The 25403-nt window shown below is 38.5% G+C and overlaps 4 protein-coding genes, 1 long non-coding RNA gene and 1 pseudogene across 10 annotated transcripts; 1 reads left to right on the forward strand and 5 right to left on the reverse strand.

The window, feature by feature from the left end:
* Positions 1-30: 30 nt before the first annotated feature.
* On the reverse strand, positions 31-5737 carry LOC137738116 (transcription factor SRM1-like). 6 transcript variants are annotated; one of them, XM_068477736.1, is made up of 5 exons: positions 4439-5331; positions 4253-4327; positions 3863-4105; positions 2957-3654; positions 31-1090 (listed from the first exon to the last, which is right to left on the reverse strand). In XM_068477736.1, the coding sequence occupies exons 4-5, from the start codon at positions 3337-3339 to the stop codon at positions 601-603; spliced, it is 873 nt and encodes a 290-aa protein (XP_068333837.1). In that variant the 5' UTR covers positions 3340-3654; positions 3863-4105; positions 4253-4327; positions 4439-5331; the 3' UTR covers positions 31-600. The 6 variants fall into 6 exon arrangements, with proteins under 6 accessions (XP_068333837.1, XP_068333836.1, XP_068333838.1 ...); XM_068477735.1 differs by having other exon boundaries at positions 4253-5331; XM_068477737.1 differs by having other exon boundaries at positions 3826-4105; positions 4253-5331.
* A 705-nt stretch (positions 5738-6442) lies between these two features.
* On the reverse strand, positions 6443-15267 carry LOC137737451 (uncharacterized). The gene is made up of 21 exons (XM_068476927.1): positions 15013-15267; positions 14701-14799; positions 14446-14600; positions 14209-14281; positions 13968-14090; positions 13538-13646; positions 12894-12973; positions 12348-12429; positions 11873-12012; positions 11585-11695; positions 11321-11437; positions 11132-11221; positions 10760-10813; positions 10493-10567; positions 10257-10332; positions 10014-10113; positions 8882-8951; positions 8302-8366; positions 8070-8179; positions 7501-7758; positions 6443-7130 (listed from the first exon to the last, which is right to left on the reverse strand). Exons 1-21 carry the CDS (start codon positions 15136-15138, stop codon positions 6850-6852), a joined length of 2394 nt encoding a protein of 797 aa, XP_068333028.1. The 5' UTR covers positions 15139-15267; the 3' UTR covers positions 6443-6849.
* Positions 15268-15822: 555 nt separating this feature from the next.
* On the forward strand, positions 15823-19399 carry LOC137737739 (uncharacterized). The gene is made up of 6 exons (XM_068477290.1): positions 15823-16838; positions 17223-17325; positions 17425-17490; positions 17863-18036; positions 18129-18225; positions 18958-19399. The coding sequence occupies exons 1-6, from the start codon at positions 16280-16282 to the stop codon at positions 19081-19083; spliced, it is 1125 nt and encodes a 374-aa protein (XP_068333391.1). The 5' UTR covers positions 15823-16279; the 3' UTR covers positions 19084-19399.
* Positions 19400-19544: 145 nt separating this feature from the next.
* On the reverse strand, positions 19545-20132 carry LOC137736413 (uncharacterized). Its single transcript, XM_068475683.1, has one exon. The coding sequence runs from the start codon at positions 20130-20132 to the stop codon at positions 19545-19547; it is 588 nt and encodes a 195-aa protein (XP_068331784.1).
* A 1479-nt stretch (positions 20133-21611) lies between these two features.
* LOC137736414 (mitochondrial import receptor subunit TOM40-1-like) lies at positions 21612-24266 on the reverse strand (annotated as a pseudogene).
* A 93-nt stretch (positions 24267-24359) lies between these two features.
* LOC137738385 (uncharacterized) lies at positions 24360-25364 on the reverse strand. The gene is made up of 3 exons (XR_011068890.1): positions 25210-25364; positions 24632-24713; positions 24360-24489 (listed from the first exon to the last, which is right to left on the reverse strand). It is a non-coding gene; the product is annotated as an uncharacterized lncRNA (long non-coding RNA).
* Positions 25365-25403: the final 39 nt, after the last annotated feature.

Genomic DNA, 25403 nt, shown 5'->3' on the forward strand with positions numbered 1-25403 from the left:
CATTTAAACACAGAATCTCTTTCAACAAAGTGGAGTGGAGACCGGCTCTCGTTAGATCAAATGGTCATGAACACTCGGATGGATCGGTCAGAAACATAAGAAATTGTTGAAAAAATAAAATTCCAACATATTTTCACATCAATGTAACTCGCAATTCACAAACTTTGGGCAATCACTAACAAGTCCGAAAACAAGATTTTACATAAATAAATTTTTATAGCAAAGACAATGCTAATATAAGATGTAAAAAGGGTCACTGCCTTGAATGCTACACTAGTAGACTGGACTTGTAATCGCCACTAAAGAAATATTGCTTTGCTTCCATGCCATCATCTGTTTCAGAATTTGCCTGTACAGATTCATGCCATTCTTCGCCCCCCACCCAATCAAATAAATGGCTTATTCCAACAAGAATAGACAAGCAACGACGGATCATCCACCTACCACTTGAACTTGTGCTTTGCCAATAAGTAAAACATTCAGGCTCGGAGCACTATGATCCTAATTAACCCCAACCAAGAGCACAAGCTATAAGTTTTCTCCTCCTCTTTGTACACTAGATGATTTTGATTCCTGAAGCTGCTGCTGCTCTATATCACATTACCTATGCGAACTATGAGGCATTGGATATGTCATCGGAACCATGCTCATTGGTGCACCAGGAACAACTCCTCCAGGTACCGGGGCTCTAACGCCATATGCCATGTGCGGGGGAGCAGGGAGATTCACAGGTGTGCCAACAGCTGAGACAAGGTGTCCTCCAATTGGCTGCCCTATACTCGGTGCACCGTACATGCCAACCCCTGGGGGCCCAGCAGGAGATTGTTTGGGGGACTTGCCAGAGGAACCTACTGCGGCACCATTTGCTTGACCAGTGATCGGCCCTTGAGCTGCTGAAATTTCTCCATTGTTGACACTGGTGATGTCATGAATGCTTGATCGCCTCCTGTCCTTGTTCATTGAATTCAAGCGTATAAAATACTTTTGTGCGTGGCTTGCCACTTGTGTAGGAGTTCTTGTTACCACAAAGTTCCGAGATATACTTCGCCAGTCACCTTTCCCATATTTTTCCAAGCCAAGAAGAAATAGCCTGTCACGGAACAAAAACAGAAAAAAACATGTGTCATTATATTAAAAACTCACAGAAGAAAATAGTCCGAAGACATTACATGGTTGGTCTAAGATGACAGTACCTAGGACGTGTTAAAGGACTATACACACCTTAAGATAAGCAGTGAATTCAACAGCCACCAAACTTCTAAACACAGAAATGTTGGAACTATATATAATAAATGGAACACCATAGGGACAATATGGTTTTCGGATTTGGAATCAACTTGAGATTCTCTGTGTTGGAGGCTCACAAAATTTCAGAAAGCCCTCACCAAAAAATTAGTAGGTGATCAATATTTAACCTATAATAAGAACCCAGACACAAGAAGAATACTACCAAAATTCCTACTCAGAGAATTGAGACAAAAAAAAAAATCATCACATACTAGAAAACAGAATATGATGTATTTAAGTTAAGCGAACACTGTTGGACAAATTCATTTACAGAGATAATAAATGGCAGACCGAACACCAAGAACTTGATTCATACCGCACAGGGCTCTATCAGGCCACAATAATGGGGTCAGCTGATTTCAGTTGTAAATATAAGAAATGACTATGAACGAAATATGATCTCACTTTTTTGTTACAGATGTTTTATGTTTCCTTAAAACCCTTACATTTAAGCTCCCACAATCCTTTCCATCTTTCTCAGCTGAAATGCCACCTCTATAAGTACTATATGCAGATTATCAAATACACACAAACGTTTCAGTTGGCACCACTTAACAGCAATATAACAGGCCATTTCCCCTATAAAATTCCATAGAACCTGGTTTCTATATCAAAAAGTGCGGCCTCTAGAAACAAGTTTTTACCATGGGATTGTTGATTGGGGGCCTTCCTAGTTGTTTCATTGTGACAGGACAGAGCTATTTCATGTCTCTTGTCATTTCAAGCCACTTTCCTATTGAAACGGTATCTGCATAGCTACATACCTTAGTTCTATACTTCCATAAATAAACCAGTTTTCATGATAACAATTACTGTTCACATCTAAATCTACAGAGCACATATTTCTACTAAAACAATTAAGAACTAATCACAATTGGAGTAAAGAAGGTGCTGCAGTTGCCAGTCACTTCGTGCCAGAAACACCGGTTTCTTAGCACAATGCTGTAGCGCAATATGCAAATAGCTGAGGTAAGGCATATACCAAAATCATTATATTACAGTAGGGTGTTCCATCCATGAACACCAAATCCCAAGAAAATTACAATTAAAGGAGCCTGGATACAAAACTAAAAGGCTCTCATTTTAGATGGTTTCTACTACAATGCCGTTTTCTTTGCTATCCAAATTTTCACGTTTTCAGACTTAACTAACAGTCAACAAGGGCAACTCCGGTGATAAACATATCCATAAATTCTTAACAAGTCTTTCATACGAAATATAGAAAAAAACCAAATGAAGCCTAACCAAATTGCACATCAATATAGAAAAGTTAAATGAGGAGAAGTCAGCTGCCATGTTAGGCATGTGTTTAAATACGAAAATACCATGTTTTCTTTATTTATGCCAATATCATTCAAGAATATTGCAAAAAATTATAACCTATGGGCTATGAGCTTGATACCAAATACAAACAATGAAAAAGGAATATTCTGGATATGGAAGTTCTTCCAAAGGTAAAGCTCGATATAGTTTAGCCAACCATCCTCACCCTAAACCTTAGGGCCTAAAGCAACTTCAGAAAACTTACTATTGGAAAGAAAACTCCCTCGATAATAAAGATAAAATAGAGGACTTGAAAAGAATAACCAATCTTTAGCTTGATTCAGATACTCCTACAAATGTCACCTATCGGGCAAGAAAATCATTAAATCAACAATAAAATACTAACCTGTGCTCATCCTCTGTCCAAGCAATCCCCTTTCGGCGTTCCTGATCTGCCCTTGAAGCCTTACTTCCCTGATTAGATTCACTGCTATAGTTTCCAGAATGTCCACCTTTCTTATTGGTTCCTTCATCACTGGCATGGCTAGTTGAACCCTCTGAAGAATTGTAGCAAGGCAGCGGCACAACACCAGCTTCGATCTGGGTTAAATCCTCAAGTAAGAGGTCATAATGATGTTTTATCTCCTCTAGGGTTTTCCCATGTACATCAGCTACAATTTTCTCCCACCGATCTGAAGAATGCTCAGGATAAGTTGCAAGGGCATTCTCAAATGACTTATCCTGCTCTCGAGTCCATAAGGAGCTACTGACCACTTCCTCCACAGTCATCTGTCTAATCTCTGTTTGACTCCACTATCCAAATATTTCACACTGGAAGAAGAGTAGAATAAATATAGCAACCTCCTCCACAATTTATGCTGCACCAGTCACCGAGTCTCAGACTATCAAGAATCTAGAATTGTTCTTGGGAATTGGATCTAAATGATTTCAATAGTTGGTTACAACTTACAGCTAACAACTTCTTTGATGGCGGGCTAAATTACAGGAAACGGAGCGTAAGACGCTAAGCAAGAGAAACTCAGTTAAGATTTCAATGGCGATTTGCTCCACAATTCAAGAATTGGAGTTTTCTGAGTTGGTGACCTATCGATGAGCAAAAAGGCAACAAACTTCAGTTGGAGCATGAGAAACCTCTGAAAACCATAATATCAAAGTGCAATAAATGGCAGTTTGAAAAAAAAAAGAAAAAAAAAAAAGGAAATATAACTAATTCCGATCGTAAATTTAGTAGTGGAATGGTAATTAGGGTTTTACTCTGTGAAATATGAAACAGACCACGAAACAGAAAAACCTTCAAGTCTTTGAAATGTAAGAAAGCAAAAATCCCAGTTTCTGAGCAGCAGCCCCATCCCCACCATCACTGATAGCACTGATAGGGATATCAACAGTTTTAACAGCGCAGGCCCACAAGGAGTTATATGCTATTCTCAAGCGACCCACTCTTTTCAAACTCAATTTTCACAGCATCCTTATCCCTCTATTTAAGCAAACAATAAAACCACCATAATCCATATCATCACTCCTTCCCCAATCCCTAATCATATCCAGAATTCAAAATTGGGAAATTAGGACAAGAATTCAAAATTCAAAATTCAACAAAAATAAAATAAAACCTTACCAGCCGTGAATCCATTCCCAAACTAAAACAAAAAAAAAGATAAAAAATTCAATGTAAGTGCACCTGTACATCCTTTTTTTCCCAATCATTGTTCCACTCACAATAGCGATAATAGTAACCAGCAAAATGCTGTAAAACCTAATGAGAGAGAGCGCGAGAGAGACAGTTTAACCAACAAGCAAATGAGTTAACTTTGCAAAGCTGTAGTGTCACAAGAAAGATTGTACTTCTAGGAAAGCAAAACCCAACCCTTGAGTACGCGAGACACCTTGCTTGTTTCACCTCTTGTTCTCCCCTTCTCTCTCCTCCCCTCCTCTGTGCGTGTGCATGTGCGTGTACGTATTTGTCAGTATTTTACCAAAAAGTGAAGATTGACAAAAGAAGGTAAGGGGAATTTACTATGATTGCATATTTTACTGCAGAGTTTACATCAGCATACACATTTACAAACACTAAGAGAAATAGAAGCAGGCTAGCAGCCTGATAAAAGCAAATAAACTGGGAGAGAGAGAAAGCATCCAGACCAGAAATTTAGATGAACCCAAAACAGAAATAAAATAATGGTTAAAACCATCTATCGAAAGAAAACAAAAGGGGAGGGCTGTTTGAGAAAAAGCCCCGGAAAGAAGTTGGAATTTACAAAGCAAGGAATTAAAAGAATGGATGAATGGATGATGTGGATGGATTATCCTGAATCGAAATATCTAGAGAGGCAACTGTAGAAGGAGGAATCCATCAGACTGAGGATGGTCCACTCCACTCCACTCCGCTTGGTCTCATCACCCAACAGCTACTACCTACCTTTGCACATCCATCCACAGCTGGGATTGAAATATACATACATACATACATACATACGATCTCAACTCTCCCAACTCTCCAACTCAACTTGCAATTTCACACACCCACAATTCCCATTCCCATTAATATCTCATCTCACACATAATAAAACCACCACCATCAAGAGAGTGAGAGTGGGAGAAAAGAAATCGGGGTTTTCCGATTATTTCTAGTCCTTTTTATCCAAACAAACGAAATCAGCATATGTATTGTATGATGTCGGGATATAAGACAACTATGTGCAGTCTCAGGGCAAAACAAAAATATAAATCGAAAAAAATAGTGACAAAGGAAAGGGAGGAATTGGGTATTTGAGATTAATGATGCAACAGGCATCACCTTTTTTTTCCTTGTATTTGATGGAAAAGTGATCAAAGTTTCCTTTCAATCTTTTGGTGGCCTTTATTTGCACTTGCAGACTTGCAGTTGTCAAGCGAAGGGAAGGGAAGGGAAGGGAGACTGAGGCAAACAACACAACACATCAAAACGAAAGAGTCAAAGAGGAGCCTATCCAATATAACCATGCGATTCGGAGGCACACTTGTTCCTACTTTTGGTTTAATTTAGTATTTTTGGAAAAATATCTCTAATCCGCAATCAAAGCTTCCTTGGATGGCAAAAAATCACCCAACTTTCCCTTTTTTCACAACTTCACAATCGCATATTACAAAATATTATTACTTTCTTTCTTTCCTGTTTTTCCCATCTGCTCTAGTAGCTCTACCCTCTATCTGATTCGGATCTTATTTACTTGTAGGGGGAGATCGGCATTCACCATATTACTAATACCATGTGCGTTTTACTAATTAGCAAAACGCAGAATGAAAGACAACGAATATGAAGAGTCGGTAACAACCAAGTCGAGATGTTACGGTCACACAATTTTATTTTATTTTCTAAATTAGTCCGTCCGCCCAAATTGTGCAAGTTGCCAAGCCTGAAAACGTGACACATCAGGGCATTTTTCCAAAAACCAAAACAGACGGAAGGGGCACAAGAAAACAACATGAAAGTTGGAATTTTAATTGTGACTGAACGTGACCCCTTTTTCTCAATTTTGCAAATCATAATTGCGGCGCCGGCGGCTATATAAAGCAGAGCGAAGGACATCTTTGGTCCTGGCCCGCCCCCCTTGGGGTCAATTTTAGACAACAAAAGTTCAAAATGTAGATGAGGGTTTTCCGAAGAAAATTCAAAATTCAAAATCTGGTACATGTATACATACTTTTTCTTTCTTTGGCAAACAACCATTATCCAGATACACGTATACATACTCTGACGTTTGAACGCACTAAAACATTAAAAAACAATAAGAGCACGCGGCATGTAAAACGTTTTGGGCCAAGTTGCGCCCCCAATAGCCCAGAAATTTCAGACCATAGTTATGGGCATGGCCCAAAGTATTTCCCACGGAAAAAATATAGAAATTGTCAAAAGATAAGAGCCAGGAAAATGTGTCATGGGTAGATAACTTCCCCTGTGCATTTTGGCTAGAAGAAGAATTTGACAAATTACATCTCACAAATTTACTTTACATGCCCAAAAATTGATAGGCAGTTTTAGTTTAACTTCCCCTACTAGTAGTAGTAGACTAGTAGTGCACGTCCATGTCCATCCTATATAATATGTATATATATCACCTAAACAAAATGGCAGCTTCTTTTGTGTCTTGTGTGTAAACTGTAAAACCAAAACAATCAAGTGAATATCATTACAAATCAATTCATAAGAGTTGGACAAAGTTCATACGCAATTCCTGTTGGCACCCATGAATACATGAACACCAGCCACCAAAATCTTCTCTCCTTGTTTGGAGTAATTTACACCCCCGACGAAGACGTCCGGTTTATCCTCTGTGCGCCCAATTTTGGAGCAGCTGCTTTGGCTCCTCGGCCTTTGGCTACTGATAAAGGCTTTGCCTTGGTAGAGGGTGGGGGAGCGGCAATCGCAGCCCATGGATCATCATCATCAACTGCTGCACTTGCTTTCACATTTAAAGGTTTTGAAACTGTTTTTGGTGCAGGGGCGGCAATGGATCCCCACAAATCATCATCTTCATTTTTGACAGCCTTGGCTGGGTTTTTCGGTCTCAAACTCGTTGCTACAGAATAACACAAACACCTTCCAGTTAACTAACGCCGCAAAGACTGACCACTTTTAAACTTAGGTGAACTAAGATAAAGCATTGTTAAGCTTCTACCTATGTTGACACTTTGCAGGCCATTGTGGAGGCATGCAATATGATAAGCAAATATTTCATTGTTATAAAAGATATCTGATTTATCCACCACAAGACAATTATTGTCGGTTTAGATACACTTGAAACTCAAACCAGTATTACGCATTTTTACTCTTTTATTATAACCAGTAACTTTTATACGTTTCTGGAATATTTTCTATTCATTCACACATCAATGCATAACAGCAGAAGCTAAAAAAAACTGCAATTCTTGATACACAAGTTCAATTACCTTGTTTAGGCTGCGAAACATGTTGTGACACCGGCCGCTTTTGAGCTGCTTGAATGTTCGCAAGAACAGGAGACGGTTTTGGCTCTTCCAGGGGTTCAACATCATCCCACCCATCCTTGTCACTTTCATTCTCCTCGTGAATTCCATTTTCAAGTTCTCCCCAGCCATCAGTAGACGTTGGGGACTCAGGTATATGGTGGTCAGCAAAATCTGTTGTTGAACTTACGTGAGCCGGCACTGTGCTTGGAGTATCCACCACTAGGATTACAAGAGAATAACAATGTAAGAAGTGGAACCCAAGAAAGTATCACTGGCCTGTCTATCCATTTTTTCTAATAAGAAATTGTTCCCTCTTATGTGGTGGAGGTAGGAACAAAATAGATGTGGAAACCAACAAACGCACACAATCCCATCTCCCCCCCCCCCCCCCCCCCACCCAAACCCCCTCTTTTTCTTATTGGATCTCCCGCATTCAACATTTAATCCAACTAATATCTCTGCTTGGCATGGTTGTTGATTCTCCAACAAGCTAAACAAATTTCATGAAACCAAGTAATCAATACGTGTACCTGAGCTTGCATTAGAAGTTGTTTTAGTAAGAGATGCACTGGTATTCACAGGAGCAAGTGGAGCTTGTTCAGAAGGTTTACCCTTGACAGTCAAGGAGCTCATTGCCCATCTGCATGAATATACATTTAAGACTAAGCACTCAGAAAAGAACCCTGTACATTCTACGCAGCATGATTTGGTTGAATCCCAATAACCTAATTGTAATCATAATATGTTGAAAAGTAAACTCACCCCAGTAAACTAGCATTTCCTGGTAGTGCTGAGATTCCAACACCGGCAGTATCTCCTGAATCAGTCTACATGGACCACAAAAGAACAATGAAATTAGCAGATTATCAACATCACACAGTATTGACAAACACGAAGATATGGAACATCAGGCTTCTGAAACTTCCTCTGAGCCTTATCCTCTAAAGATTCTGCTATTATACATACTGGTTTTGCTGTTGCAAACAATATTTATTCACTGATACAAACAAGCACCACGAAAACCGCACAAGACGATGGCTAACAGTACCAAGTAATGAAATTATGATAAACGGTACCAAGTGATGAAATTATGATGGAACACAAAAATGTAGCAAGGTCAACTTCACACACGAAATGTTGCATCATATGTGCATGTGAACAGAAAAATGAGAACTCAATGAGAAATTTGCAAACGTCATATACACAAGGTAGCCAACAACATCAAAAGAAAAGGAGTGTATGCCATAAGCTTTAAGGTCATTGATGCAGTAGCAAAAATTGCTTCTGATATACCTACATGCTATGAGAAACAGAAACAAATGAGTTAAGAATTCCAACACACCTTTTCATAGGATTGCTTCACTATTTGTAAAAATTGATCAACTGCTTGAAATGCCTTTGATCGAACATCACTGCACCAAAGGGGAAAAAGGTATAATTCCCGTTAGACAGATTCCATTAATAAAGTAGGACTAGGACAGTACAAAATGTAATCAAAAATTTTCTTTTCTCCTTAAGTGTTTCCTTTTTTTTTTTTTTTTTTTTTAAAGTATTCCCCCTTAAGCTTTAGCTACAAAATTTTTGGGGATACACCAATATTCGGTGCGCAATTCATCCCATCCCACTCTGAGTGCATTGTATGCAGATCCAAGTGTTGTAGAAGTGATGTAGTAAACTTGTCTAAAAAGTCTACTTCAATCACACGACACACAGGCATTCACCCAAGTAATGACTCGACGTTGTAATTGGCTTCCAACCATCCTAACGATAGGGAAGGCAATGGGAAGGAAAGGAAAATTTTCTTAAGATTATCTCCTTAGCATTCCAATATATTCACTTTTCCTCTCATCAACAAAAGGCACCAACATATTTACAAAAAGAATAAGAAAATATTTTGAAAACATTATCATCTATTTCCTAGTGTTAAAATCAATATAGATATATCATTACTTAATATTCATAAAAGTTAAAGGAATATACAATTATTCAGAACAACATACTGAAGAAACGTCCAAAGATATTTATGAATGCTAAAATTAATAAGCAGACGACCTTATAATACCTTTGTGACCAGAAATAGAATCTTACAAGATTCTGTTATAACTGCATAAATTATTTCAATTTTTTTTAATACGGCAAATGCCTAGAACAATAACTTATCCCTTTTAAAAATCCATGGACAAGAGGCAGGAGAACCTCAGAGTAGTTAAGTGTGACTTCAAAACCACGGGGATGCAGTTTCTTTCAGAAACACAGTGCTTACTTTCTGCTATAAACAATGGCATCGTCCTATTTAAATTTTAAATTGTAAGAATTAACCAGATCAAGAGAAGATTTTATAAGGTAGCAATATGAACAGACTGTTAGCATGTCATAGAACAAGAAAACACACTTAATAATCACTTAAAGTAAAGTATGCTTTTAAAAAAAACCAGACAGATAAATAATATACTAATCATCTGCTGCATACTTACTTATCCGGATCAATGGTAAGAATAACAACATTTGGGAGAATCCGAGTTGCAATCTCAGTGATATCATAATAAGAACTGGTAGCACACAAAGCCATAATACCTGCCACAATTTTCACATTGATCATAGAATCCAAGCATTGCCACATGTACCAAACATAAGAAAAGACAAGTTTAATATGATGTCAAACTAAAACATGATTCAAAACAGAACCTAGTAAATATATAAATCGAAAATTCTAGTACCTGCTCCCCGGGCAGGTGAGAAAGTATCACGTAATGCACGGGCAGTAAAAGCATTAATCAGCACTCTTTTCCTTGTCTGCATTTAAATAAGAACCCAATCATCTTAGGACAAGCAAATATTTTATCAAATCTGTTGAAAAATTAGAAATTACACCAAATAACCAATAGGACCATTCTATCACCGAAGAGAAGAATCAAATTAGAAACAGTAGGTGTGGCAGATAGATGACACTAACCCCGTCGTTCAGGTGGGATGCAATGTTCCCTAGTAATATAGTGGTGTTCGTTCTAATTGCTGGTTCTTCATCAACCTGCAAAACAGGAAGAAATTAAAAGAATAAAAAACAAGTGTTAAGAAATGGCTATATTCTATGTTCCAAACACATTCACTCACAAAAAATAATCTTCAAAATAATCAACTTGAAAAGACAAAATATGAAAATAAACACTGCAAGCATTCATTTTAAAGGCTAACTCAAGGTTATTAGTTCAGAAGTTAATACCTGTAACTTTGAAAGATACTTCAACAAGGACCCTGAAATGGTGCGTTGAGAAAGCTACAAAGTATACAGACAAACCTCTTAGATGAGACTAATCACATAATTCAAATTTCAAAGGTGTATAATGACCCCTAAACCTAAAACAAGACCGGAATTTTATTAGCCATCACGGGCACCACATAAAGGTTGAGATATATCTTCAAAATGGTATGGAGTAAAGCAAAATATATAAAATAGTAAACAAGAGTAACAAGTGGCTAACACTAATTCTAATAAGCGTCGTGTTTCAAGATTCAAATCACATTAACAGTGGCTTGTGAGAATATAAACTATACAAAACAAGAATCATACAACCATAAAATTAGGGGCACCAACCTTAGGAGCTAGAACAAGCATCGACTTCAAAGTCAGTTCCCGGAGAAAAGCAGATGTGTCAGTGAACCCCGTAGCAACGTGGGGGTAAACCTGAGCACCACATGCAAACTTAGAACCCACACACTAGAAATGAATCAATCTAAATCTACCAGGTTTCAAAACAAAATCCAACTATCATCGACTGCATACTTGCTCATCAACAATTTGTGCTGATAATGATTCTCCAAACTGATCGATATGTTGCAAAAGTCCAACTCGAATAGCTCGGTCATTGGAAGCAAACAGTTTCACAATTGTTGGCAGCACCTAAATGTATACCCAAGTCAGATGATTACAACCATAAAAATAAAATCAACTAAAAAAGGAAAAACAAAACTTCCACATTCAAGAGTAATTTAAGTAAACAACATTCATGACACATAAGGTCAATGCAGAGTACTGAAACAGTATGACCTTCACACTGAATTCTTCGGTTGAAAGCCAGGAACCCATTTTCAACAAAGCTGTCAAAGCAGGAGCAGCAGCCGAACCAAATTCAAGGGCAGACGCCAATAAAGGAAGCAACTGTAGAACCAGATGGTAGGATTATAATTTGATTTTTTATTTTTTTTTTAGAAGAAACGATAACAATTTATTAAAACAATAACATGAATTACAAAATAGTGGATTATAATTTGATAATAAAAAGGTTTGTTATATGTTTCTTAGTAGAGAAATCACATAATAATTCTGGAAGCACACCTTTTTCAGCACAATTTGGCGAGGTAGCTGCTCCACTAAATTTGGAAGCTTGCGGAAGAAGGTATCCTTCTCAACACTATCTTTCAGATTTAGGATTTCCATGAAATGTATTGTATCCACTAGCTTATTTTGGAAATATTCTGCCAATCCATTTGTTGCAACAGTTATTGAAATATAGGCAAACAAAAATACTATGACACATAAAATTGTTAAACCACCAAGGTAAAAACAACAGAAGGAGCAAAGATCATATTTTCATAAATATTTAGTACAATCTCCACATGCATACAACTTTAATCCTCCTTGGGGAACAAAGGGCGACTAGAATTCCATAGATGATAACCCAAAACCAATTGGAGCTATATGTATCAAATGCTAATCAATCCTCAAACTGTGAAGCAGACTGCCATACTCAAGACTATAAACTCCCAACAACATTAAAAGAAATTAATTCGAGTTAAGAAAGAAAGATCACCACTATTTTCTATAAGCTTCGATGTATTCAACCTACGAGAAGGCGTGGAACTCAAGAGCCGCTGATAATCTGGAAGCAGAGACTGAAACAAGACAATAGAGAGATGCAAATGAAAACGAATCTTCAAAAAGATTAAGGCCATGAGAAATTAAAAAGATCAACTACATTTTACCCCCTAAGGTTTGGGGTTGTTTTCAAAATGGGTCACAACATTTCGGTTTTAGTAATTTACTTACAAATGGTGATAAATTGATCATGTGGGAACTGCATACCCTTTTTTGTGCTTTCGAAATAATCTTTTACTATATTTCTTCCCCATGTCAGCATAAAAATGGGTCCCAAAATTGCCACATCACCAATTTAATGGAAAACTCTTGACGGAAGGTTTAAATTGATGTCATTTTAAAACTTCAGTGTAAATTGCCAAAATTCAAACCCCATGGCCCATTTTGAAAAACACCGCCAAACCTTAGGGGGTAAAATTTAGTTGATCCTAAAATGAATACGGTCATCATTGACTCATGCTGACAGTAGAAGACTACTAACCTTTGGAATAGAAGCCGTGTTGCGCAGTTCCTCTGTTTTGCTTAACTTCAGACCGGAAAAGAGCTCGTATATAAGACAGCCTATCAGTTTAAATTTTAAATAAAGAATTTAGATTCTTAAGATTAGCATATTTAACTAGCAGTTCAGCAACAAAACATCACATGATTCAACATATTTTCATTATAAATATGTTAACTATATTAATATAAACTAACCAGCAGTCACTGAAAATATAATCAAATCCAATACACGACAAATTAGCAGTACAACATCAGCAAATCAGACAACAAAAAGCCTTCAAACTCTAACTGACTAAACATATATCAGCCTTCAGACAACAAGATGAAATATATCAAAATTCAATAAATACCAAAGAAAATAGAAGGAGCCAAAATTTAACACTACCCTACGACAATCCACTTCCTTCCACCTTCCGAAATAAAAAAACTCCTGATCCTTTCCAACTAAACAACCCGAAACAACTCAATCTGTACCATAATACTAAACAAGGATGAAGCTTCCAACAGGGGCAAATAATCATTTCTAGACCCCCACAAAAGAATCAATAAAGTTCAGCATCAATAGACGAAGTGGAATAACAAACCAATAATCTTGTTCTGAGAAACTGATAACAGCAGACTTACCCAAGCCCCAAGAATCAATAGCCCATGGTGGAGACTTTCTGATTGCAGCCCAATCAGACTTCAGCAACTCCGTGGGTTTGTATTGTGGTCCAACAAGCCAGGCGAATTGCTGAAGAAAGATAGATAAGAACTAGTGAGAAACATATTGCAACTTCTTACTATTCCTAAGAACTTTTTAACACAAATATCCACAAGAAATTATCTTAGTGGAAACAAGCACCATTTTCATCCATTGCCATTCAAACAAGAAAAAATAATTAAACTAAGTTTTAAAAAGTAAGCCCTCCCGTTTAGGCAAAGCGAGGAAACCTTTAAACAACATATAAAGAAGCAAACAAACAAAGAATTCAATATAATGTAACAAGGACATAATTTGAATTAAGAGGGATAAGGATTTACGATGATGAATCACAACGGACGACATGCTTACCAGCATTTGTCCGGCAGAAGACTCATTGCCGCCATCAAACTCAGATAGCACATCAAAAGCATGTAACTTCCAGTCCAAAGTTTGAGTTACAACAACACTGGCCAAGCAAACGTTGGCATGAACCTGTAGTATCCAAAAGCTAGTCAAACAGTATTACTATAACTAAAAATCATATATGAGAATTAGCTATATGGTGCAGTCCACATGCAAAATACTAGTAATACCAATTACGAAAACTTACAAGTTTACAATCATTATTCAAGAAACTGACAGCCTTAGCTATCTGGTTCAGTCCACATGCGAAATACTCATCCCTAACATCAAGGAGAAAAAATGAAGTGAATTCTAGTGACAAATTCAGTGTCCACTTATATGATTCATATGTGCGATAATGTAAAGAAATCAAAAGATTTTCGTAGTGAAACAAATTGAACAAGAAGACGAGAAGAAGAGCAGATAGATTAATGTATGGAAATACCTTTGGATACCTTGTAAATTGAGCTCCTTAATCTTTTCAGAGAGTGGCATAACAGGCTCGGTAACGATATAGATAGTCTGCTTGATGGCAGAAGAAGCATCCACAGTTTCAGCCTCAGTACTATGAAGAAATGATAAGATGTTTGGGTGTCTGACCTGAAAGAAAATAAGCAAAGCGGCAAAATGAAATGAATAATTGCTGCGTTTGCAATTTTGCATACGAAATTTTGAAGAGCAAAACGAAAGCAAAATTTACAGTGCGGAGACGCTTGACGCCATTGCGAGCAGCGGCCAAATGGCCATCCTGAGCACTACTTCCAGATATAGAGAATATGGACACCGGAGTACCATCGTCCTGAACAGTTTACAACAAACAATTAGAAAAAAAAAAAACAAAAAACAAACGATTTCATTCGAATTCCTTCGTCCCAAATAAACAAACACCCTCCCTCAGATCCAGTCATGATCGTCCACATCCACCGTTGGAATCATGAAATTTGCACATATATACATACATATATATATATAGAGAGAGAGAGAGAGAGAGAGAGGAGTGAGAGAAGCAGACCTTGGAGGTGCCTCGGAAGTGAGTCCAAGAGCCCCAAGCAGAGGGATAAGGTTCGCCGATGTTGTAGGGCAGATCTTTGGGTCCAGTCCCCGATCCGCCCACCACTCCCTTCAAGAATTTCAGCATCCCTCCTTCCCTTGGCTCTTCGCTCTTCCCTTCTCTTCTTTCGCTGCAACCAAACGGCGTCGATTAGACTACTCGTGGTTTCCGTTAGATCCGACCACTCTCATTATTGGTAAGTTTGTTTAAAGAAAATAAAAAATCATAATGATCCCAGATCCCAAACGGAATTCTTCTGGGTTGGAACTTGGAATTGGATCGGGGCTTGAGGCCACTTTTTCAAAGTTAGTATTTTGCTCATGTATTATCTGTCTCGTTTGGGCTTGGGCTTCATCGACCAGGAACACTAGAAAAAACTAACAGGCTTTGTTCTGTAGGTTTTTCCGATTTAGTAAAATCTCACATTTACTCAAGTTTTTTCACCTAATGATATTGTTTGTTGACATGTTTGATTATTTTATGATGTTAAATTTTGCCACTTGTTCTTACAGTCTAATGATATTCACATTATTACTGATTTATTATGAAGTTAAAGCTCATTTTCTTCTTTTTAACGTAAATAATATTATTCTTTCAAAAAAAATATACAACCTCCACGCCAACCTTAGACCACAACCGTCCACGGGATCTTTCCTGTGCAAAATTTACAAAGGGGCTTTCTTAAGATAGTTTCTCAAAAATACTTTTTATAATTATTTAATACTAGTTAACAATAACTTAAACTAAACTCAAGCTAATTATCATTAAAACTGCGAGATGGGAACTTTAATTCTACAACTATAAAGTGTGAAGTCTGGGTTGGGTGGCAACTGAGGCAGAGCAGCAGATCCACCAGTTCCCGGCTCTCTCCAACGACACTTCCTTCCTCAATTCATATTTTCATACTCTTAAAGTCTCAAATCAAACCTGAAACTGAAACCCCCATCATTCAGGACTTCAACTTCATTCATCATTTGAATAATTAAAGTGAATCAGTCTTTTCCTCCTCTTCTCCATTTCTCTTGTATTCTCTCCAGATTCTTCTCCTAATCTAGTCCATACGCTAGTCAGTCAACCAACACACGCACACTGTCTCTCTCTCTCTTCTAAATTTCCTTTCTTTCTTTTCTATTTTCCAAATTTCCAAATTCCAAATCTAGGAAGAGAGAGCAGAAAAAAGAAAAGACTAAATCTTGTGTTGAGTTGAGTTGAAGATTTGAGAGTTCCAATGGTGAGGCCGTCCGTCTCAGTAATCATATACATAGCAATTGCAGTGCTTGTCCTCTTGCTCATTTCCCACTCCCCCAAGAAACCCGGCAACCACCGCCACCGCCGCCTCAAGCTCCGCTCCAACTTCACCTTCTCTCCTCCCCTCCACCACCACAACCCCATCCCCTTCGACCCTCTCGTTGCCGACATTGAGCGCCGCCGCGAGGACCGAAAGTGGGAGCAGCAGCACTTCGATCATGCCTTCAACGCCTCCCACCACTCCGCCCCCGCCGCCGAATCTCAGCCCGAGTGGGAAGACTTCATGGACGCTGAGGATTACTTGAACGACGACGAGAGGTTCAACGTCACCAGCAGGTTGCTCTTGTTGTTTCCTACGGTTGATGTCGACCCGGCTGATGGATTCGTCACCGAGCACGAGTTGACTCAGTGGAACTTGAACCAGGCCCAGAGGGAAGTCTTGCATCGGACTCAGAGGGATATGGAGCTTCACGACAAGAATCGTGACGGCTTTGTTTCCTTTGCCGAGTATCAGCCCCCGAGTTGGGCTCAGAATGCAGGTTACTTACGTCATTCCATCTTTGCAAATTCATGTGTTCTTGTTCCTTGTATGAATGTATCTATATGATCTATCTACGTGCTTTAGTAACTGCTGAAAAGTGAAAATTCAATCTATGGCTATTGATTATGCTGTGGGGAATTCGTACATTTTGGTTTCCGCCAGAACTATCTCTTAAATTAAACTAAAATGAGTGTGCCATTCTGCAATATGTTGGACTGTTGCTCCTAGCAACGGTGACAACGGGTGAGAAGAAAGAAAGTTGTATCTAGTGAAAGTTGAAACAGGGTGGTCATTTGTTATTTAGGCCATCTTCAACTAGATCATTTGTATGTTGTCACTTTCTTGTTGCTACTGATTTGGTTTATCATGTTCCATCTACCAGATAACAGTTCCTTTGGCTATGATATGGGTTGGTGGAAAGAGGAACATTTTAATGCATCAGATGCAAATGGAGATGGTCTTCTTAATATAACCGAGTTCAATGAGTGAGCTTCTACCTGTCTCTCAACTTCCTTTTACATAGTATCCTTTCACATACCTTATTTAACTTGATGTCGGTGTTTTTTGTCTTTATCCTTTTCTAGCTTTCTACACCCAGCTGACAGCAAAAACCCAAAGCTACTTAAGTGGTTGTGCAAGGAGGAAGTAAGGTGATACTAATTTCCATTCTAGTTTTCCGTATCCATATGAGCAATATCTATTTGTATGATATCAGTTTGTAGGTCAGATGTAGGCACCATGATAAAAAAAAAATTTCAACTTCCACTTTCAAAATTTTGGGTTTCTCCATGGACCGATAACATACTGATATTAGAACAAAAGAGAAAAAGAAACATCTACTGACATAGGCACCACCAGGCACTGACCAGTTAGATGGGTGGTTCCTTTTTTACCAACTCTTTTTGTAGTATTTGTGTTTTCTCATTAACCCTTGCACATCATCTTATTTGTCATTGCATAATGTCATTCTAACATGGTTGCTTAGCCCTTCTAATCGTCTGAATGCTCCTTTGCCTCCTTAGGGAAAGGGACACCGACAAAGATGAAAGGATTAACTTCAAAGAATTCTTCCATGGCCTCTTTGATTTGGTGAGGAACTATGATGAAGAAAATCACAATTCCACACATCAGTCTGATGATTCGATGGAGTCCCCAGCTAGAAATTTGTTCGCTCAGCTTGACAAAGATGGTGACGGGTACTTTTAAGCTGATTTTATTTATGTGTAACTATTCTGAGGGTTTCCCTTTTCATGTTTATTTTACTTGTTTCCGCCTTGCACATCCGCAGTTATTTGTCAGATGAGGAGATACTTCCTATTATTGGAAAGATACATCCATCAGAACATTACTATGCAAAACAACAAGCAGATTACATTATATCACAGGTATTCATTTTTACAGTGGGAAGTATTTTCTTTCCTAGTTTAGATGGATCTATCATTTGTGCTTTTCAGGTTGTTTAGATATGCTTGTATGGTTCATGTGAGCATTGATTTAGGTGCACTTTTTATGTGGTAATTAGTCTCCTCTCACCATGTAGCGAGGGCTTCCTGGTTCCTTTCCTTGCCTAATAAGATGAGTTAAATCATTTCAAAACAATAAATTAAGGTTTGTGAATTTATACGTAACTGAAGTGTTAAGAGATGAATCACCTTCTATATTCTTTCAGAGCATCTTCAAGTGTCAAAGTCTGTTGATTTATCTTGCACTCAGAGGCAATTTGGAGATCAGATTATAAAATTGCTTAAGTTTATAGACGGGGCGTGATCTCTATATGTTGGTATGTGGATTCTAAAGTTACGGGCAGTTCTTCTCTTATTGCCATCGTGTTATCTACCTTATAAGATGGAGGAATTATCAGCTGATTAACAAGTAGACATTAGTTTGCAATCTTGTCATTCTTCTGTCACTGAAGACATCAAATGAAGTTTGATAGTAACGATGTAGTTCCCTTCGTACCTCTCTATACCCCCCTGGAAAATAAAATAAAGTAAAAAGTTGTTCCAAATTTGGGTGTGGCATAGGAGGAAGCAAGAATGGTAGGAATGGTTGATGATGTATTATAGTATATGTGCCGTCGTTGTGCTGCCTTTAAGTGACAAATTTGTGAATTGCAGGCTGATACGGATAAAGACGGGCGACTAACGCTGGGAGAGATGATAGAGAACCCATATGTATTTTACAGCGCTATTTTCAATGACGATGAGGAAGAGGACTATGGGTACCATGATGAGTTCCGTTAATCTCATTACTGGTTCTCCTGTCATATTGTTTTAATAACATTATAGTTGCCTGACGCGGCAGAGTTCAAAATCTTTGTTGTTGGTATTGTTTTTTGTTTGTTGATATGGAACTAGATTATGAGAGAGAGTGATTCAACCTCAAGGGGGATTGGTGCCCCATGGCTGGCTCGGTTGGTTATCTGGAGCCATTTGGAAGAAGGATTTATTTGTTTGATAGAGCTGCTTGACAATCGTCCTACTCGCTGTAAACATAAATGTAATAGGCAGACTAGTGAAGGAAGAAGAACATTTTTATCATTGTTATTTATCATTATTTAGCAGTCAAGTTGAGTTTTTCCGTGTCTTTGGCAAGTTACAGTTTAAAATACATCATGCACTAATGTTTCATTTCCAACCAACAATGTTTCATTTATTCATAAATTTGTATGTATCAGTTCAAATTGACCAACACAAAATTTCATTTATTTACAATCGGACCCTATTCTATTCCCCTTTCTCTTGTTGTCGTCGTCGGAGTCGTCAGATTCAGACTTGTCCCGACCGTCATCGGAATCGGAAGGTGGAGAAGGGTCGAGGCGTGCGGCGTCCTTGGCCCAGCGCATCAACTTTTCAACTTCATCCTCCTCATCATCCAAGTCATCGTAGTAGTAAGATGACGTGGCGGTGGTGGCAGAGGAGGAGGAGCGAGTGGCCGTGGCCGTGGCCGTGGGCAATGAAGACTTGAGAGCGGCGAATCTGGCGGAGAGGTCGTCGCCAAGGACTGCCTTTATTTCCTCGTCCACTTGAATGGAATTGGTCCGATTAGATTTGGAATTGAAGGCGGAAGCATCAGCAGCAGCAACTCCACTGGTAGTTTTGAGTTTGAGGGCATGAAAGCGACGGTCGATATCGGGATCGTCGTCCAGAGAAACACGGCGGTGGGACATGTGAGAGTCGACTGACAGCTTGAGAAGCAAATCGTCCTGTGCCGCCTGCAGCATCTCTTCAACTTCATCCTTCTCTGCTGCCGCTTTCTTTGTCTTGGTATTCCTGTTATTCCCCCTCCTCATCTCTCTCTCTCTCTCCCTCCCTCTCCCTCCTGTCCTCTCTCTCGCCTCTCTCAACTCCTAGGCAATATATACAAGTTTGCTTTGATGCCCTCAAATTTCTAAATAAAATTTAGCCCTCGCCCCTATAGGTAGGTAATTAGGAATACCAAGCAAGCGCGCCCCTCCCTCCCCTTATTTTCTTGGGGCAAGTCCACAGAGAGTGGATTGCCTGGCACCCAGCACCCAGTACAGGCTGGCCTCCAGCTAAATCACTTCACCCCAGCCTAATAGGCTGGCACCCATTCCAAGTCAAGCAAGAGACCGGCCCAGAATCGACAGATCTAACAGTCGGGCCATTTGACGTTAGATTTGCGTCAGCCTGATGTCAAAGGCCATTGAAAAAAATAATTTGTGCTAGGCGCGTGTGATACACGCTCAAGTGGGGGCGCGTCCCCTACCAAAAAAAGGCATGGGGTCCGCATGCGCAAGCGCACTTAGGGTTCAAACGAAGAGGCTATATGGCTCGTTCTGGATCGTTGGATTTCCAACGGTCAAAAAATTTGAAATTTAAAATTAATGGCTAATGACATGGCATAATGAGCACTGTTCGATTTTCAAATCAATGGTCCAAATTTTTCAACCAAAAAACTTAATAAATAAATAAATAAAAATATCAAAAATTAATATAGTTTTTTATAAAGTTAGAAATTAAAAAAAATTATTTATTTATTATTTTATAATAAAAAATAATAATATTTTAATAAAATTGACTAGGTTATTTTTTGTTAGGGATAGGGATGCATTTGGTCTATTATTGTTCATTGGAGTCTATCACTATTCATTTAGTGAATTAAATAGACTGGGTGCTCACGCATTTTTTTAGAGGTGAACTTGCTCTTAAGGAGTTATTGCAACAATGGTTAAGAACTACATTAAAACAAAATTATCGCAAGATAATGAATTTGTACATATACATACTCGACTCACTTAGAACTGAGAGAGGAAGATCAATGGAATCAATGAATTCGATGCTAAAAGGAGACCATGAGAGGTCAATACTTTCAATTTATTTTTCCAACATGAAACACAATGCACGAAGTCTTATCGTCACTCTATTAGACTTACTCTAAATCATATCGCATGATCCTAGAGTAACAATTGTTATTCAATTTGGCGGCCGAAAACATAAAAAAAGTTAAATTAAATAAATAAAAATAAATATATAAATAGCATTACCGTAACAGTACACTTCTAACTCCAATCCCATGTCAAATCTACTCCAAATTCTTATGCAAGGTGTGTACAACTGTACGTGACTCCAAGACTGAGCCCTTAGACGAGGTCTTATTTCAAAATTTGGGTTGGGCCCTTCTGTTCTACGACCACACTCAAGCATCCAGCATGCAACATTGCAACCCCATTTTAAAACATTATCAATTGATCAATTGATATTGTATACTGTTAAAACTATTTGATAGAAGTCACAGCAGTAACTAGTATTCAATTAGCCATGCATGGTTTTGTATTAAATAATAATAATCAGTAATCTAGTAAGAAATAATTATATGATTACATAGAGGCAAAAAGGCCCACAACAGGCGGCACAAAAGTGGTGCTAGAAATAATTACAAAAATTTCATACCACAGCCAGCCCTTTCCTTTTGCATCGTCTGTGAAGCAATTCTCCTAGTGTCATCCCACATCCCAATTTGTAGTCTTTCTTCTTGTGATCGATCTGCAAACGGAAATTTTGGTAACATGCTGTTAATGCTGGACAAATATGACTTGGAAACCATCATATAACAAATATATCTAAAGCATAGCTGATGCCTGATGCCATTGGTCATATATCTCATCCGGCTTGAAATTATTGTACAATTCAAAGCAGCTGATTTCTCACCTCCGCAGAAAGAATAAACTTAAGACCCGTATTAATCTCTCTTCAAGATAAGCAGCTGTGCAGCCCATGGAACCAATCTTCCCTCTAACACGACTCTGAAACAAGAAGCATAAATAGTATTTAATTGATTTCTTTTTCTTCTGTTCTTAATAGCAGTAAAATATTATTTCTTGGATTCTGAATAAGCAAATAGGTTCATGTGATATTTGCGTGGGATTGTTAAAAGGCGCTCACACGTACTGGCGTTGAGGAAAGAGGCAAGAAACCCAATTAGTGCCTCTTGCCAGCGCTCCTCACCTAGTTCGAAAACCCTGGGAGACTAAAGCCCACACCCAATAAAGATTTGTGGTGTATCGAGTAAAATACAAGAGATATCTATTGCCATCGTGTCTGATGAACTTTACTGAAACTTGTCAAAGTTTTCTTTTGATGAACACACTTTGTTCATCATGAACTGGTAAAATAGTGTATATTCCTTCATAACACAATTTAGAAGAACCTAGGACATTTCCGATGGCAGAATCTACCTGTCTGAAGACGTAATCATAGCCAACATTTGCTGTGACATTCTTGACATGTGGTTGTACATGAGGTCTGACGCTAGTGAAACCTGCATAAATACATTAGTATTCTTGTTCAGGCCACAACTTCCAAAGTAGGGAAAACAATAATAGACATATAGAGTCATAAGATATAACCTGAAGTTCTAAACAAAACAACTTTTCTACCTTGTCAGATACTTTCTGAACATAGCTCAATGCAAGCATTCCAGTGCTAGCAACCTGCCCTGTGGCAACCTACAGGCAAGACATGAGCATCACATTTGGTTACGGAGGAATCTGTGTTACCCAATAAAATCAACCCGACTAGAAAAGGTTGTTAGTGTACAAAGACGTTGAACTTTTTCTGAGACTATTAAGACGATACTCTTGTATCTGGTGTGCCTACGGAGATAATCTGTGTTTCCCCTAAAGATTGTTATTCCTTGTTGGCGGAGTAAGTAATGTTCTGATTGTTTTCTGTCTGTGTTAGTAGTCAGTTGATTCTCTATTCTAAGGCCAACAACTTGTTTTCTCTTTCTCTTTCTTTTCTGTCCTTTCTCAGTAAAATACTTGTTAATAATAATAAAATATAATGATAATGTACAAACCATGCATAATGGCCAGAACGATAAATCATTTGCCTTCAAACATGTGACGTAAGATGAAACCCAAGCTAGCTTACCATCTTTTCAGTGTTGAACCGAGCCGCATAACCGATACCTGACTTTCGATGCTGACCGGTCCAAAATACTTCACCGCCCAAAGAAAAATGAGGAGTCACCGACTGCAAGACAGCAAGAGTATATAGAATATAGACAGATTAGGTCACAAAACATCTTGAAATTAATGTAAGAACGTTAGCATAAACCACCTGCAGCGGTCTAGTGTTACAAGACATGTACCAAAACAGGGCCGATTTTCGGTCAATCATGTTCTTGATATTGATATACAATATCAATAAACAAATTACAATCAAAATAAGGGAAATGTACTATGAATATCTCGATAAATCCGGACCTCCAAGACATGTTTGATTCCAATATGAATATCCCAAAAGTTACACGGGCACAAAAGTAAATTAATTGGTAGTTGGTACTAGTTTCTACATTATCTGGAGGGTAAAAAGAAAAAAAAAAAAGAATATCATTACCTGCATATAACTCGCTTGATATAAGGCCCCATTACCCAATGTAATCTGGGATCTGTAGTCCGAACCCTGTTCCAAGAGAGAATGTCAGAACTAGGAGCACCATACGACACATGAGATGAGAGATACCATGAACTAGGAGAGTTATAACCCCTACACATCCGTACTTCCACATGGGCATAAGTGATGGTTAGGAAGTGAAACCAGATATGTAAAATGAAACAAGAAAAGTAGCCAAAGAAACTCCTTAATTGTATATGTAATGAGGTCAAACAAGGCAAATTAAATCAATGAAAGTAAATAAGACGAGTGAGCAGACCTTGTAGTCCAAATCGACCATGGCATTAGACATGTGCGGCTCATTTGCGAGCTGTAATTAAGAGTCGAAATAAATGGGTTACATCAGTACTTCCACATTTTTTCTACACAAGAAGAAAAAAAAGGAACAGTTTAATCCAAGGACGAATATTCACCTGAGCATTAGCCTTGAGAGTGAGGTTGTTAGTCAAGTCATACTTGACTCTTGCATTAAGTCTCCCGTCTGTTAATACCCTCCCAACAAGCATGAACTACAAATTTAATCACCCCCTCACCCCCTCACCACCCCCCCCCCCCCCACCCCAACCCCTTCCCCCCTTCCCCCCACAAACGCACACAAAATAAATTAATCATGAATGATTGATTCCACTCCTTTCAGTAGAGGTTTCTGGATAAGTAAATACGGCGATAGCTACCTACCTTTGGGTGGTCTATAAAAATTGCACCAAACTCATAGTTGGCAGTAGGAACCTTTAAGAGACGAGGAATTGTCACAGGTCCCATGGAGACACCGATGGGATGCAAAAACAATCAGTGAAATAAGCAGAAGAATAGAAAGGACTGATGAGGAAGGAATGCAAAAACAAAAGTTGAGAGAGTAGAAAACAAAAACCTGTGGCGAAGGGAGAACTTGTGGTCGAGTCCTTTGAAAAAATCAAAGCGCATTCCCTCAAAAAGTTCTGGTCGTAAAGACACTGCCATTCAGAGACGCAAGTCAAAAAACTAGTGCCGATATGCAGTTTTCTTGACCATCAAGTGCATTGCAGCTGCTATCGTTTCAGTGACATATACGATATAGCATATAATCTGACAAAAACTGGACCCGGAGAAAAGTATAAAATATGAAGTGAATTGATTGAGTTCACTAAAAGTAAAACAATGATGAATTTTTATCACAGCATAACACGTTTATGAGCAATTCAACATCACAAGACTAGAAATTTAAACTTGGTTTGGTTTAAAAAGAGCAATTCACGTGCTTGGATTTTCAAATAATTATCTACGGCTGGACGGTTCACCCTATACAAAGCTAATTACCGGAAACCCACACAATGAATCATAACAGATGCTGACCCCGCCAACGAAGGAGTTATATTAAAATTATAGAAACACACACAGAGCAATAAAGTCATAAACTTTAAATAAATACTATAAATTAAAAAGAAAAAAAAGAAGAAATTGGTACTCAACTGATAGCTTCGCGGTGGATTTCTTCATAAGGAATGGGGCAAGGCAGGTTCGTGTAGTCCACATTCTCAGTCCGAGTCTTGCTCCCCGCTGCCTCCCTTCCCGCGGTAGTACCTGTACCTGTACCTGGACCTGGAGGCACAACACCCGCCATTGCTTTATCCTTCGAATTTCGATACGACCACGGACCAACGCGA

The sequence above is a fragment of the Pyrus communis genome, chromosome 6 (genome assembly GCF_963583255.1).
Source record: "Pyrus communis chromosome 6, drPyrComm1.1, whole genome shotgun sequence".
NCBI classification, from domain to species: domain Eukaryota; kingdom Viridiplantae; phylum Streptophyta; class Magnoliopsida; order Rosales; family Rosaceae; genus Pyrus; species Pyrus communis.

Excerpts from the sequence above, each read along its gene's own strand:
- LOC137738116 (XM_068477740.1), bottom strand. The coding sequence starts at position 3,339 with ATGACTGTGGAGGAAGTGGTCAGTAGCTCCTTATGGACTCGAGAGCAG. Across the intron at positions 1,091-2,956 it reads TGGACAGAGGATGAGCACAG|GCTATTTCTTCTTGGCTTGG; the intron begins GTTAGTATTTTA and ends GTTCCGTGACAG.
- LOC137737451 (XM_068476927.1), bottom strand. The coding sequence starts at position 15,138 with ATGCTGAAATTCTTGAAGGGAGTGGTGGGCGGATCGGGGACTGGACCC. Across the intron at positions 11,696-11,872 it reads GCCAAATTGTGCTGAAAAAG|TTGCTTCCTTTATTGGCGTC; the intron begins GTGTGCTTCCAG and ends CTGGTTCTACAG. Across the intron at positions 7,759-8,069 it reads AACTTCTAATGCAAGCTCAG|TGGTGGATACTCCAAGCACA; the intron begins GTACACGTATTG and ends TTGTAATCCTAG.
- LOC137737739 (XM_068477290.1), top strand. The coding sequence starts at position 16,280 with ATGGTGAGGCCGTCCGTCTCAGTAATCATATACATAGCAATTGCAGTG. Across the intron at positions 16,839-17,222 it reads GAGTTGGGCTCAGAATGCAG|ATAACAGTTCCTTTGGCTAT; the intron begins GTTACTTACGTC and ends TCCATCTACCAG. Across the intron at positions 18,226-18,957 it reads CAGATTACATTATATCACAG|GCTGATACGGATAAAGACGG; the intron begins GTATTCATTTTT and ends TGTGAATTGCAG.
- LOC137736413 (XM_068475683.1), bottom strand. The coding sequence starts at position 20,132 with ATGAGGAGGGGGAATAACAGGAATACCAAGACAAAGAAAGCGGCAGCA.